We start from the raw sequence: 15,832 nt of genomic DNA, 5'->3' as shown, positions 1-15,832 counted from the left end.
GGGTCTCCATAAGTCGGAAATTAATTAAAACGATTTACATGCAGGCACGAATACTTTAGAATTCCCTCCCCTTAAATATTAGATAGGTACCATATCTGTTATCTTTTTGGTGGCTACTGAAGGCCTTCCTCTTTCAACAAGCCTTTTAAGTAGAGACCTTATCCTATTCTGCATCTGTGTTGGAATTGCTTTTTAATTTTTTTTTTAAAAAAAGATGTTTTTAAGATGGTTTGTTTTAATTTGTTTTTAAAGATGGTTTGTCTTAATATGTTTTAAAGTCTTTTGTTTTTAAAATGTTTTAAAGTGCTTTTAGTGTTTTTGTTTGTAGGAGGAAGGATGGGATGATATTTAATTCATTAATAATGTTTCAATAGTCAAAACCTAACCACCAATTCAAGAACAAACACAATATTCAAACCAGATTGCTGCAATGCTTTTATTTTATTGACTATAAAATCTGAAAAATTAATGAACATTTATAAACTCTGTGCATCTTCATCAGAAGCACCTAGAAAGCCCACTCCAAAATTCTTCAGGGGAATGGTACATGTTCAGCAAACTCCAGACTTCTTAATTTTGACTTGTACATTCTTTTCCCTGCAGAAGTATATCAAACATACTGAATAAGAGTTTCCCTTTCCCAGGGCAAAAGAGAGAGGTCTCCAAATCATGGCTTGTGAGAACTCAAGCATATGCATTTCAGATAGATGCTGCTTGGGCCAGAGGCTAATCAATTATTATGATAAGACTTTTTGACATTACTCGTCAGCATAAATTTCTTAATTGCTCTAAGGCAGACATAAGCCAAGACACCTGCAGGCTGCTGGCATTCAGGCCATGAACAACTAAAAAGAGATAGACCTTTAAAACAATCTTTGGCCAGTGTTTCATGTGTCAGTGCCATTCTATTCTATTCTCTGACATTTGCCTTTAGGGGAAGGGCTATAGCTCAGTGGCACAGCATCTGCTTTGTATGCAAGTGTCATGTCTCCTACCTGAGAACCTGGAGAGCCACTGCCAGTCAGTGTAGACAATACTGAGCTAGATGGACCAGTGGTCTGACCCAGTTTAAGATAGCTTCCTATGTACCTGAATTATTTTATTATTATTTATTTTTTAAAACATTATATACTGTTTGATTGTAAAAAGAAAAAACAACCTCTACACGGTTTACAGAAGACATTTAAAATTAATGTAATAAGACGGGTATTCCTTGAACTGAAAGCTCCAGCCTGCTTTCAGTGAAAAGTCCTAACCCTTATTTAAGGACAGATGAGTCTGTCGGGTTTGGTTTTTTTAAAGTTTCTCATCCTCCAATCTTAAGTTCAGTTTGTCACATTTCTGCCATCAGTTTGCTGGGGTTTTTTAAGAAGTTCTGATGAAAAATTGTCAGTATTTTAGCACACATTTCTCCTAATATACACATTTTGCCTAATATGCACTTTTTGCAAGCAATTTCCTCTAATATACTTCATGTTTAGGTTATTTTCACTAATAAACACCTTTTATGCACACTTTCCCCTAATAAATGTATTTTTGTACACATTGTTTGGTAGGAGAATTGCATCATAAAATTTGGAGAAGGGTGACTTTCAAAGGACAGCTGTGTTTTGGGAAGTAGAAATTAGGTAGGTTCACATTAAAATGCAAACCAAACTGAATTTCTCCCCTACATGCCAATTTCATGTAGAAATATTAATGCTAAAAGTGATATCTGCACATGCAGATATGGGGCAACTACCTGCAAAGCCTCTGAAACCATGAAAATGCCCCTAAGGTAGATCTGCATGTTGAATGCATCAGGCTTGTAAATAGGGCTGCCAGCTGACCAGAAAAATGGCTTAGGTGCTTGAATGCTTCATTGGCATCTTAATAGGCCCAAAGCTGAACTTCTAGTCTTTCTACCTAGAGCCTTCCTGACTTCATATACTCTCCTGATCAATGAAGAAAATCACAATCTACCTCGCTAAACAGGCTTTCTCTTTCATTCCTCTCTCTCCAGTGCCCCCCAAATTCAGACCACCCCCAAGGTCATGTACGTTTACAAGTTTATGAAAATAGGACCCTTCTCTGTCTGCTTGGTGAAAACTCATCACATGTCTGTCCAGCATTCTGCTGCCAATATCATTGGCCTTTCTTGTTGCTCTGAGCATATGACACCCCTCCATCAATTCCTATACTGACTTCCTGTCCTCTCCTGGATCCATCGCAAACTTCTTAAATTTCTAAGCCAGCCTTTCTTAACTTTGGGTCCCAATATGCAGTTGGACTGGATTACAACTCCCATCATCCCTGGCTATTGGCCATGCTGACTGCAGATTATGGGGGTTCCATACCCTCTGGGTGATCCAGGTTTGGGAAAGGCTCTTCTAAGTCCTAGTTCCACCCCCCTTTATCTCTCTGCTCTTATATCCTGACACATCCCCAACTGTGATCTCCACCAGCTCCACCATCCTCCTCCTTCCAAAGGTCACACGTTCTTTCAAAATACTCTACAATGTCTCCCTTGTTGCCCATATTCTTGGAGCTGCTTCCCAGAACACCTGAATGATGCCACATCTTTCCCTGTCCTTTCAAATCTTTCCACAAAACTCACCTTTTCTGTGAAGCCTTTGGCGCAGCCCCTAAGCCCCATGAGTCACTGTAATGAAGCCTAAGTACATGCAACCTAAATAACATCAAATTGTTTCTCTGCTTTGTCTCATGTTAAATTTTACAGTGTTAGCTCCTTAGGGCAAAGACCCACTTTCTTATTTGGTAAAATACCATGCCCATCATTGATGTGTTGCTGCTGCTGCTGCTACTATCCTTCATCATGACCAGACTGTAATTAAATCAACATGGTCTGTGTTCAAGCATCCCTGCCCTCAGTTGCTCCGTTATGAAGGCAGCTTACAGATGACCCCTTTACTATCAGCCTTAACCAGTAGTGTTTGGTTATGGGGGGAGTGCACATGTTGCACTCATGACCGGCTTGCAAGCTTTCCATGGGCATCTATTCGGCCACTGTGAGAACAGAACGCTGGATGGGTCCCTGGCCTGATTCAGCAGGGCTCTTTCTACGTTCTTATGGTTTTTGCTCTGAACCCCAGATAGTGTGATTCTGTGCATGTTTACAAGAGATGTGTCATACTAAGTTCAGTGGGCTTATTCCAAAAAAAGTCCATGTGATGAAGGTTGCTCTATAGTCCAAAAGCTTGCTTGTATAGTCTGATTGGTTTAATACAAGATTAAAGACTTCCCACTTGCTATTTTTTTCCTGTGGGACCAACATGACTACTGGCATTCCTCATGACTTAAATTGACGCTTGAAAGATGGTCAAAAGTCCAGAGAAAAATCTTCTCTTGAAGAAATTAAATGGCAAAGTAAAAACAGATACTTACAGGTTGCTACTGCAAAGGAGACACTCATTGCTATATGTTATTTGGTCTGTGCCACAGACAGGATCAAAAATTCTAGGGCATCCTGGTAGATGATAACGCTCACAGGCTGGCTGTAAAATAAAAGATGTACAATTCAGCCTTCAGAATGGCAACATTAAATTGCAATGGATGTTCCTCAAGCCAGCCCAGCCCAAGACATTTTGCTACTTAAGGTGGAGAGGCATAAATGGCATCCCCTCCCAAGTCAAAGGGCACCTCCATAGTACCCAAGGCCAGCCAGGAAAGTATCTGAGGCAGGAAATGTCACAACCACCTTTCCCCATCCTGGCAGTTAAACCCCCCCAAAAATAATACATAATAAAAGCTAACCATTTGCCACCCTTTCATGACACCCAAAATCAATTGCCTGAGTCAGCTGCTTCACACTATCTAATGTTAGGGTCAGTCCTCATGTTCTTTAATGGAGGTTGATATTGGAGAATGAAGATACCGGAGAATGAAGGTGGACTTGGAGGAGCAGAGCAAAAATAAAGACATTCGCTTGATAGCTACTGAACCATCGTATGCTCTGGCATTTGTTTTCCAACAAAAACAGCTGTCATTTGTATTTCAATTAGTCAACTATCCCAATTTGTTTGGAATGTACCACGTGGATATTGTTGGCATCCATTTTCTTAGGGCAGCCTTTCTCAGCCTGTTGAATTCCAGCTCTCAGCCCCAGCCAGCCTGCTTAGCAAAATATCTGTATGGTTGGTTTCCAGCAGGGGTGAAGAACCTTTTGTTCAACCCCAGGGGCATATTTCCTCATGGGCACCCTTCCAGGGGCTGCATGCTAGGGGTGGGTTTGGCCAGAGGCAAAAGTGGGTAGAGCAATGGATGAGAACCTTACCTTTGTGCAGCAGGCGACTTTCCAGCCATGCAAGTGTCAAGAGATTTCTATGGATTGTATCCAAAGGAGTGCTAAGTCAAGTTCCCACCAGAGTAGAAATTTCTGCTTGCACAATATAACTTTTCCCCCTCCCCCTGCACTGCCCCTAAATCTATTCTAAAGGTTCTCCCAACCGTCTGGAGTAGATTTGGGGAGGGTGCATGGCACATACGAGGAGGGGGGGGAGTCCTGTTGCACAAGCAGAAATCCTTGCACCGACATTAGTTGGATGAAATGGAAATGGACTGCCTTCAAGTCGATCCCGACTTACGGCTACCCTATGAATAGGAATTTCATGGTAAGCAGTATTCAGAGGGGGGTTACCATTGCCTCCCTCTGAGGCTAGTCCTCCTCAGATGGCTAGAGCCTGCTCAGCTTGCCACAGCTTCACAAGCCAGCCCCTTCCTTGTCCGCAACTGCCAGCTGGGGGGCAACCGGGCTCCTTGGGACTATGCAGCTTGCCCACGGCTGCACAGGTGGCAGGGCACGTAACCCCTGAGCCTCTCACTGTAGGGGTGATCTTTAGCTGGCCCTTTATACCCAGGAGACACGAGCAGGGATTTGAACTCACAGACTCTGGACTCCCAGCCAGGCTCTCCTCCCCACTGTGCTATATACCACCATCTATATACTCATACTTCTCCATCTAGGCAAGCAAGATGCATTGTCACAGTTAAGCACTCATGGAGGGGGCAAGGAAGGCCAGTGAGTGGCGAGGTCTGGAGATAGTCTGAGGCCCAGGGAGAGTCCTGGAAGGCTGCATTCAGCCCCAGGTCTGTGGTTCTCCGGTAAACCTCTGATTTACAGGGAAGGAAATATAAACAGCAACGTGGCTAGGTGGTTTTTAGCATAGCCCTCTTCTAGACGGCAGCAGAAGTTAGAATGAGGTTTGGATCACCTGGATGTCAGTTCAGGGCCTGATGTGTGTGATTGTTCTGCCTTCCTCTGTGTGACATTACTGGGTTTGCCATATATTGACAGGGCGTTATCTCACCAGACCAACATGCATTACACTTAAACAATCAAGGCACCTTTACCTCTTTTACCGCATTGATACCACCATCAGTTTCTGCATGGCCTACAATACATGAAAAAATATTAGTCATTAGAAATCCACTCTGCAGTTCACAGAGCCTATAACAGTAGTGCCCAGTGGGGTGGCAAAGGCGTTGCGCACCTGGCTTCCAGACACTGAGCATCACTGCTGCTTTCCAAGAGGGAGAGGGGCAAAGCATGGGCAGCTGAGCATGGTATGGGCTCAGATTGGCCCAACCGCTGTGCCCACACCACTCAGAGCTCCCTACATTGCACCCTTCTCCCTCTTGATAAGCAGCAGCTTCTCCTGATTTCCAGAAGCCAGGTGTGTCACCCCACTTTTGCTGACCCATCTACTGCTGCTGGAGTATAGCCTTGGCCAGCTGTACTATAGCTGTATCAAATTATTTTAACCATTTTAAGTTTAGGCTTCACATTTCAACATTTAACAAAAATACTTTCACAAGGACGACATTTCGACTTAACCGCTTCTTTAAACAACAATTAGATTTTTTTTTAATAGAAACTTGGAAACTGCAAGTTGTTTTGCAAAATGATCCCCTCACTGAAGGTATGAAGAACCTTGCAGCTGATTTTCTGCATTTGTTCATCTGTTTACTGTCAAGGCATCATTTCTCAACCCCAGAACGGTATGATCCAATCTGAGCATGTAACCAGCATTCTGTGCTGTTCATATATAGACCCAGCCTCACTTCTAATAGATCTGTTTCCTCTCTAGTTCTCCCCAAAATTTCACTTAAATCCCTTTCCCCTCTATTCTCTTTCTCAGGGTCCTGAAAAACCATGCATTGCACATTTGCAGCAATGTTCTTTTCCCCAGCCCTGAAATAAGACTCATTCCCATCATCCAGGCACATGTTTTCCTGTATTCTGATTTGTAAAAAAACACTGAACAATTATACTGGAAAGTTTAGCATTTGCAAGGAAAAACAAAACAAATGCCATGTTGCCCTTACCTGAGGTACAGAAAATCCCCACTGCAAAGAGAAGAAATATGCAAATAACTCTCATTGTAGAGCTGGTTGCTGAAGTTAAAGGATAATCCTTGTTTGGAAGCAATGTCTCCAGATTCCAGAAGGAATGGCTTTCATATGATCCGTTTGTGGCACCTCAGACTCCTCCTCCTCCTTGACGTCACCGCCCAGACAAGCATGTGATGCCAAGAGGGACTTTTCCAAGGGAAAGAGGGGGGCAAAGAGGAAGTCAACTCAACACAAACCAACTGAGATAATTTCTCAGTGCAGGAGAAAAGACCTAGGTTACTACAGAACTAGACTCTAAAAATCATAGTCTTTAACTGAATGCCAGCCATTCATGTTAACAGCCCTAAGAACTGTGACTGGCCAAGGTCTTTGGCATGTTTCCTGAATTTTTGCAGATGGAGAGAATGCTCTTCTTAGGGCCAGCCCTACCATGAGATAGATGCCACTGCAGGTGGCAAATGCTGAGGGGGTAAGGAGTGGACAGAACTGTGTGTGCTATTTGGCCTGCCCTGTCTCCCCTAAGTTAGCCTTCTTCGCTCCAGGATTGGGGGGGGGGGCTCCCACTAGGTGAAAGGGGTAGGAGGGCCTTTCTCCTGAAAGAGTTCCTTTGGCAACAGGTCTACACTAGACCAAAATCTTTATACATGTTAATGGGGCACTTGACAGACCCATTAACTTAAACAAACTGGCTTTACCAGTACAACAAGTTTATCTGCTAAAAACGGCATGCTTCATTTCTGCAAGCACAGAAATATAGGCTGGGAGGGGACTCACAGATATAATCCAGACCAACTCCACACTCCTATAACAATAATACTATTGAACAAGTTTAAGAAAAGGCAACAAAAATAGCAAGCCAGCAAATAAGAAAGAATTAAGAAACAGCAGCAGGAGAAACAGAAGGTCACAGACCAACTGCTATGCCAAGGCCAAGTGATACAGTCCAGCTAAAATAGGAAAGTCTCCATGCTGCTGTGGAAGACCACTGAGGAAGGGGCAAAATGGACTTTCCTAGGCAGGAGTTCAAAAGCCTGGGCCAAGAAACAGAAAAATCCCTCTCTTCTCCCCAAACAAATGTGGGGTTGGGACCAACAAAAGGGCCCCTGTGGATTGTAATGCTTACATGGAAAACACAGTCCTTCAGATATGCTTGTCCGACCTAAACTGTCTGTATACGGCTTTAAAGGCCATCACCAGCACTTTGAATTGGGCCTAGAAACTGGAAAGTACTAGGTGCAGGTGTTGCAGCAGCAGCAGGATGACTAGCTCCTTCTGAAGTTTTTGAACACTTTTCATATGCAGGCCAATTGTAGTCAAGTAGTAAATTCAAAAAGTATATCACTTTTTACAGAAAAAAGTCTCAAAGCAACTTATAATAAGAATACAAAGATATGATAAAGTTCTGTCCCCCATGCTGTTCAACATCTACATGAAACCGTTGGGTGCGGTCATCTGGAGTCTTGGAGTGCGTTCCCATCAATATGCTGATGACACGCAGCTCTATTTCTCCTTTTCATCTTCTTCAGGTGAGGCTGTCAATGTGCTGAACCAGTGCCTGGCTGCGACAATGGACTGGATGAGGGCAAATAAACTGAGGCTCGATCCAGACAAGACTGAGATGCTGTTAGTGGGTGGTTCTTCTGACCGGATGCGGATGTCCAACCTGTCCTGGATGGGGTTGCACTCCCCCTGAAGGAGCAGCTTCATAGTTTGGGGGTTCTCCTAGAACCTTCTCTGTCACTTGAGGCTCACGTAGCCTCGGTGGCATGGAGTGCCTTCTACCAACTTTGCTTGGTGGCCCAGCTATGCCCCTATCTGGACAGGGATAACCTGGCTTCAGTTGTCCATGCTCTGGTAACCTCCAAGTTAGATTACTGCAATGCGCTCTACGTGGGGCTGCCTTTGAAGACGGTTCGGAAACTGCAGCTTGTGCAAAATGCAGCAGCCAGACTGGTAACAGGGACCAGACGGTCCGAACATATAAAACCGATTCTGGCCCGCTTGCATGGGCTGCCTGTATATTTCCGAGCTCGATTCAAGGTGCTGGTTTTAACCTATAAAGCCTTACACGGCTTAGGACCACAATACCTGATGAAACGCCTCTCCCGACAGAAACCCACAAGTACGCTATGCTCAACATCCAAGGCCCTCTTGCGGGTGCCTACTCTGAGGGAAGCTGGGAGTCTGGCAACAAGGGAGAGGGCCTTATCAGTGGTGGCCCCCAAATTATGGAATGATCTCCCTGACAAGGTGCACCTGGCGCCAACACTGTTATCTTTTTGGCGCCAGGTCAAGACTTTCCTCTTCTCCCAGGCATTTTAGCATGTGTGTTTTTTTAATTGCTTTTTTAAAAATTTGTTTTTAAATTTGTATATTTGTTTTTAATGTTTTAATTGTTGTAAACCGCCCAGAGAGCTTTGGCTATGGGGCGGTATACAAATGCGACAAATAAATAAATAAATAAAACAACCAAATAACTTAGTGATGTAACTAAGGCATGTATCACCATGGCCAGATCATCCTTCTCTAGAAACAAGAATAACTAGTTCCACTAGACGAAGCCGGGCAAAGCCACTCCAAGCCACAGCAGCCATCCAGGGTCAAAGTCAGGTGCAGGAGGACCCCAGGATATGAACCTGTGTTTCCACAGGGTTTGCTGAGCCACCCAGGCTAAACCCCTGTTTCTAGACAGGTTGGCCTGCTATCTTCTCTAAGTTAAGTTTCAGTTACATAATCCTCGTCTAGCTCTTTATTGACTCCATACACTGGCTGAGGCGTTTCACAGCTAATGTGGAATTAGATGGAGAGGAAAGATAGAGCTGGGTGTCATCCACATGCTAGTGACCCAAACCTTTCAGTCCCCATGCACCAGAGATGGGGAAGGATTTAGATTCAGGTTTCACTTATCAAATCCACACTTTCTAAAGCAATGCACAAACTGAAACACAGCCATCTTTCAAAATTCTCACCTCTTCAGATTTGCAGTGCGGTTTTCCAGCCAAGTCATATGTATAAAAATGCGTATACTAGAGTAACATATATTAGTGAATGCAAAAATGCATTATATTAGGGGAAACTGCAAAAATGTGGAGAACATAAGATTGGAAAAGTGAGAAACAGAAAAACCAAAGTTGATAGATCCGCCCATTCCTACTTACAGTCCCTCCCAGTAGTTCATGCAGATATTAAGCAGCATGAGGCTAGAATGCAACCCTATGCAATGGCCAATGGGACAAGCAGTAGACCCCCAGTACTATATTCTGGAATTGCCCCCCAAGAAATACCAGAACCACCAAAAAAGAGTGCCTCCATGTCCCATCCCACCCAGGTGATCCAGAACAATACCATTATATCAAAAGATGTTCAGAGGTCCAGCAAAACCAGTAGGGACACACTCCTACTTTCCAATTTCTAGTGTAGGTCAGCAACTAGGACAACCAAAGCTACCCTGTCCCACAGTGGGGTCCTAACGCCAGATTAAAATGTATCCAGATAATCTGTATCATCCAGAAAGCTCTGGAGCTAAGAGGCAACAATCACCAGAAGGGTAGCCAGAACTGGAGGCTCCACAAAGGGGTATGTTTGTTATGAAATATAATCTAGATTGCGTCAGAGTATAGAAAGAGCAGGGTAGTAGCTGTGATGGCTATGCTCTGCCTCTGCTATGCATTTGCAGCATGCCCCTGAATACCATTTTCTGAAAATCACAGGTGGGGAGAGCACTATGGCTCTCAGGTCCTACTTGGGGCTTCCCATAGCATCTGGTTGGCCACTGTGAGAACAGGATGCTGTACTAGATGGGCCACTGGCCTGATCCAGCAGGCTCTTCTTATGGTTTGTACGTTCAAGAATTATATACAAAGAGCCACATGAGATGGGGCAAATATATCAAAAACACTCCAAGCCATATAGAACACAATAGTATTGTTAAAGACAAGGGATGGAAAGATCTGTCAGTTTTGGTTCTCCTGGTTTTTCATTTTTTCAATCTTAAATTCCGTTCTCCACATTTCTGCAGCAATTTGTGTGTTTTTTTTAAAAAAATCTTCACGAAAATTCTCCAGCATTTTAATATGAATTTCTCCTAATAAACATATTGTAGGCAGTTTTGTCCAATGTAGACTTTCCCAAACTTTGGGTCTCCAGATGTTGCTGGACTACAGTTCCCATAATTCCTATCATTGGCCATGCTGGCTGGCACTGATGGAAGTTGTAGTCGAACAAAGGTTAGAAAAGATTGGTCTAATGTACACATTTTTGCAAGCCATTTCTTGCCATATAATGCATTTTTGCATATTATTTTCACCCATATATTTATTTTTATGCCCACTTTCCCCTAATATATGCATTTTTGTAAATTGTGTTTGGTTGGGAAACTGCATCCCAAAATTCTAATAAATGCAAATTTCAAAGGATGGCTGTGTTTCAGTTCTCATATTGTTTTGGAAAGTGCAAATTTGATAGATTCGACTTGAAATGAGAATTAAATCAAAATTCTCGCCTATCCATATTAAAAATATTAATTTTAAAATATTTAGCCTTTAGCTAGTTGGTATCAGAAAAAAATAGGGTTGCCAGGTTCCTGGCCTGAGACTGATCCTGTATCTTTAGGAGAAGAGAAAGTCAGCCAAGTGCAGGTGTTCTTGCAACACTATAATGAGAAAAACCACAAGGTGGAATTCTCCCTTCCCCCTGCACAACTTTTAAAGATACAGAAGACCTCTTGGATGCCAGGCCCGGCCTCCAAGAGATCTTCTGTGTCTTTAAAAGTTGGGGAGGGGGGGAGGGAGAATTCCACCCTGTGGTTTTTCCCATTACAGGGTTGCAAGAACACCTGGACTTGGGTGATTTTCTCTTCTCCTAAAGATACAGGATCAGTCTCAGGCCCAGCGGCGTCACTAGCGGGAGTGTGGGGGGGTGCGGGCCTCTGGCACGCACCCTCCCAGGGGCATGGACGAGGTGGCTGGGCTTGCATGAGCATGTGTGCACACTCGAGGGCCAGCCACCCCCATCCATGCCCCTGGGAGGGCGCGCGCCGGAGGGGCACGCAGCCAGAGAAGGCCTGGGAACGCCGGTGCGCCTCCCTCGCCCCGCCAACGCTGCTCCCATCTTGCCTGCCCGCCTCCGAGGAGGAGTTGGAGCAGCCTTGCTGGGCAATGGCGCGGGGCGGCTCTGGGTGTCACCCTCCTCATGGTGTCACCCGGGTGCGGTCCGCACCCTCCGCACCCCGGTAGTGATGCCCCTGCTCAGGCCATGAACCTGGCAACCCTAGAAACAAATAATGCATAGACATTGGCATGGAAGGAGCAGCAGAAGGCAGAGGAGGGGATGGAGGAAGGAATACCACACCCTAGATGGTGGTGTCCACAAGGAGAAGGAGGAAGGTGCTTTCCATGCATGGATTTGGCTGAACTGTGTGCAGCATCCAATCCCAGTGCCAGCCATCTCTGGGGATATGTATATAACTGGACCAGTACACATGAAAAGAGAGATGGAGTCACACTGGAACCAGCACAACAGTCTCCCTGTCCGAGGAGGAGTCCCCGCGCAGCATGCCACTGCTGCCCCCACCGGCACCCCCACACCGAGAGAAGCCCTGCGCCTCCGCCATCCCTCCCTGCAGCACCCTGCTGCCACCCAAGAGAGAGGAGCCCGGACAGTCAGCCATTCAATTTTACTTGACACCGCTGCCTGAGATTGGGCGGTCGGGAAGAACTAGGGTGGTGGCTGATGGAGACTGGTGGAGGCTAAGTTGAAGCTTCTTTAATTCTTTTTCTACTTTTGCAGTACTTACTGGATGTGTAATGTGGCCTTTTATTATATGTTATATTATATTTATAGTGTGGTATTAATTATTGTATTGTTGTAATATTTGCTATTTTTTATTATTATTATGGTTGTATTATTTTGTTTGAAATTGTTTTGCAATTGTTTGCTCTTGTTATGAGTTATTTCAATTATTGTGTTTTTTCTTATTGTAAGTCGCTTTGAGTTCTGCTGTTGAAAAAAGCGACTAACAAATGCCAGTAATACAATAAATAAGTAAATTTGTAATGAATATTGGCCAGCATCTGTTCTCACAGTGGCTGACCAAATGCCTTTGGGAAGCCCACAAGCAGGACAGGACCTGAGCACAACACTACCTGCAGGAATGGTCTGTTTCATCAACAGCATAGATGCCACCTGCACATTTCACAAGGCAAAAACTGAAACCGGTAAGACAAGGCGTAAAGAATATAATCCTTGTAAAACTTGATTAGATCCATTGCAGTTCGGCAAGAGATAAATGTGTCTGATTGCAATAGCCACCTAACAGCCAAACACCTTATACAAATAATTAGCACCAGGTGTCAGGTATCACTGGCTTAGCATCTGGAGGAAATGCTTCATTCCCTTCCCTTTTAACTCACCACAGACCTGTGAAATCAGTCTCATATAGGTGTAAGATGTAACAAAAACACTTTGTTCTCCGTTTTATTATATCCTTTCCATGATTCCCACCTGTCTTATTTATTATTTATTTATTATTTGATTGATCCCACCCTTCCCCCCAGCAGGAGCCCTGGGCGGCAAACAAAAGCGCTAAACACACTTTAAAACATCATAAAAACAGACTTTAAAATACATTAAACAAAACATCTTTAAAAACATTTTTAAAAAAGCTTTCAGGCTTGCAGATCTACCAGTGCTGACATTAAAAGGACATGTCAGGCATCTGTCAAGGAAATATTCGAACACATAAAAATGCAGCCCTCCCCCTTTTTAGGTGTACACACAGGGCTGGCATGTTGGGGAATTGGGATGGCTAATTCTGCACATACAATACCTTAGGCAAATGTTCAGGCATATTTTGCAGCTTCAGCAGTGGCAGTTGTTGACTCCCTGGAACCCTTTGGCTCTGTGTGTCCTCCTCCACATTGCAATCACTGTTGCCTGATCATCTGCCCTCTTCAAATGACTGAGCAGTGACAGGACAAACGGGTAGGACCGTAAGTAAGAAGCAGCAGAAATCGTGTCACCTTACCCCTTAAGACAGGGATAGGGAACCTGTGGGCCATCAGATGTGGAACTCCCATCAGCCTCAGCTAGTATGGCTAGTGGTTAGTGATTACGGGAGTTGGAGTCAAACAACATCCAGAGGGCCACAGGTTCCCCATACCTGCTTTAGGGTTTTTAGCTTGTACCTTCTTTCCTCCATTTTATACATGATCTTGCAGATCCACTACGAGGTCAGAAGAGAGTTAAAGTTCTCTTGTGCCCTACTGTTCCCCCTTTTCTCAGATAATTTTGATTGTCATCCAGTTAGCCAGTGGATGGCTACTTCACAGTGCCATAATATTTAGAACATCCTAGATTGTGTTTGCAGTGGCTGGTGGATGGGTGTTTGGGTGAAGCTCACAAGACCTGTCAGCACCACAGGGCAGTGTGCTTTGACATCCACAGCTGAAATCCTACTCTCCATGCATCAGGCCTGCTACAACAAGACTCGTTCTGTCTTCTTCATGTAAATCCACCTGTTCATACTTGAACATAAGAAAAACCTTGCTGAATCAGGCTGATAGTCCATGTAGTTCAGAGGCGGTGAATCATTTTTGGCCCATAGGCCACATTCACACTTGGCCAGTCCTTCAGAGCCAGCATGCCAGTGGTGGGTATGGCCACTCCACACATCCTAACATGCATACTGGCATGTGTGAACGTACACAGAGAAGATGCAGGCAGGCACACAGCCCTCCTCTACTCACATGAATGATCAGGGTTGATTGGCATCCCCACCAGGTTTGGGGCTCCACTTGTCCCAGCTTAGTCTTTTCTGTTAGTTTGTTTTAACCACTGCTACCAAAATTGGTTGCTATTGGAGGTCCCTGATTCATAGGGTCACCATAAGTCGTGATTGACACAAAGGCACATAACAACAAACCAAAATTGGTGAAACCTTGGGGGATCAGAAAAAATTGCTTTGGGGGCTGGATCACATCCATGAACTAGGGGTTCGGGGTTAGCTACCCCTGATCTATTCCATCCACGTGGCCCTACCATCAACACCCCAAAAGAAATATGAAGAGAAAAATTACTTTCACATCAAAGAGTATAGATTGAGTTCATTTGAAATTAACTGTGTTTTTCATATAGTATTTTCTGAATACCTGGGAACATTTATTGCCCAAGGATTGTAATATGCTGGTACTTTAAAATAGGCATATGTGGTTAATGCATGACATTTAATATTCGAAACCTTCAAAAATGTTACAATCCAAAGTCAGATGACAAGGGGCTGGCGCTGAAGAAGGAGAGGAGGAACTTGTACATAGCGTGCTGTTGACAAAAGGTGGTAGAGGATCTTCTCAGCCTACAACTATTATAGAAGGTAATAACTCAGTTATGGCATCATAACCCATAGAGTACATATTAGGGTGAGAAAATACATGCATGCATACATACATACCTGGCTTGTATTGAGTCAGATCATTTGTGCATGTAGCTCAGTACTGTGTACACTGACTGACAGCAGCTCTCCAGGGTTTCGGAAGAACTCTTTCCAGACCTACCTGGAGATGCTGAAAATTTAACCTGGAACCTTCTGCATGCAAATCAGTTACTCTACTACTAAGCCACAACACTTACCTGGTATAAATTTTGTGTTCCAACCATTATGCAGAACCACAGATACTATCAGTTGTCCTGTACCTGTGGCCCTGAAGAGTTGATTGTCTTGCTTTTCAGCCTATGGGAGATGCCAGAATCTGAAAGACAAAGAACCAATCTTTCCGGTTTCCAAAACCTTCTCTGCCTGGTTGCCTGAAGTCAAGTTTTACTCTCTTGCCACAGGCAGCTATTTACATGAGAAAGTTTGGAGAAAGAACTCGTTGAATCGAGATAAAGTTGGTTGTGTTGCTTTCCCTAACACATTCAGTTTTATGCATTCCTCTTCCAAAGCCTTGCTAGTCTTAATACTGTTGAAATCAGAGAGTGTATATATATATATACACACACACACGGAGCTTCGCTCCACCACACTTTGTGTGCCAACCCCTCCGACAGACTCCCAAACACACACAAGGACTCCCAACCCCCCTGTCCCAGGGACTCCCAAACACACACACACACACACCATCCTCCCCACCCACAGGCAACTCCCAAAACATCCCCCTAGGCACTTGCCCCTATCCAGTCTAGGCTACTTACCAGCCTCATGCCCTACCTCAACCACTTACCTTGCTTCCCATGTTGTGACACCCACTCTTCCAGTCCTGATGCCTGCTTGCTCCTCCCTGATGCCCACTAGCCCACTCCTGATGCTCGGTCGCTTGCCCACTTGCTTGCCCACCCCTGGTGCTGGCCCACCCCCGGTGCTGGCCCACCTGCTCATCCATTCAGCCCTTCACCACCCGCTTGCTGCCTGCTTGCCCCCTGATCCTTGCTTACTCACCCGTATGCCATCCTTGCTTTGCTCTCTCATCTCTCCAACTCCTCTGTCCTC

At 44.5% G+C, this 15,832-nt stretch overlaps 1 protein-coding gene across 1 annotated transcript; it reads right to left on the bottom strand.

Moving 5' to 3' along the window:
* Positions 1 to 426: 426 nt before the first annotated feature.
* Positions 427 to 13,263, bottom strand: LOC133382279 (trypsin inhibitor ClTI-1-like). Its single transcript, XM_061621960.1, has 5 exons — positions 13,178 to 13,263; positions 6,325 to 6,537; positions 5,350 to 5,390; positions 3,385 to 3,494; positions 427 to 597 (listed from the first exon to the last, which is right to left on the bottom strand). The coding sequence occupies exons 2-5, from the start codon at positions 6,377 to 6,379 to the stop codon at positions 552 to 554; spliced, it is 252 nt and encodes an 83-aa protein (XP_061477944.1). The 5' UTR covers positions 6,380 to 6,537; positions 13,178 to 13,263; the 3' UTR covers positions 427 to 551.
* Between the last annotated feature and the right edge of the window lie 2,569 nt (positions 13,264 to 15,832).

The sequence above is a fragment of the Rhineura floridana genome, chromosome 3, assembly GCF_030035675.1.
Source record: "Rhineura floridana isolate rRhiFlo1 chromosome 3, rRhiFlo1.hap2, whole genome shotgun sequence".
NCBI classification, from domain to species: Eukaryota; Metazoa; Chordata; class Lepidosauria; order Squamata; family Rhineuridae; genus Rhineura; species Rhineura floridana.
The sequence above is the reverse complement of the archived record's forward strand: the minus strand, read 5'-3'. Positions and strand labels throughout refer to the sequence as shown.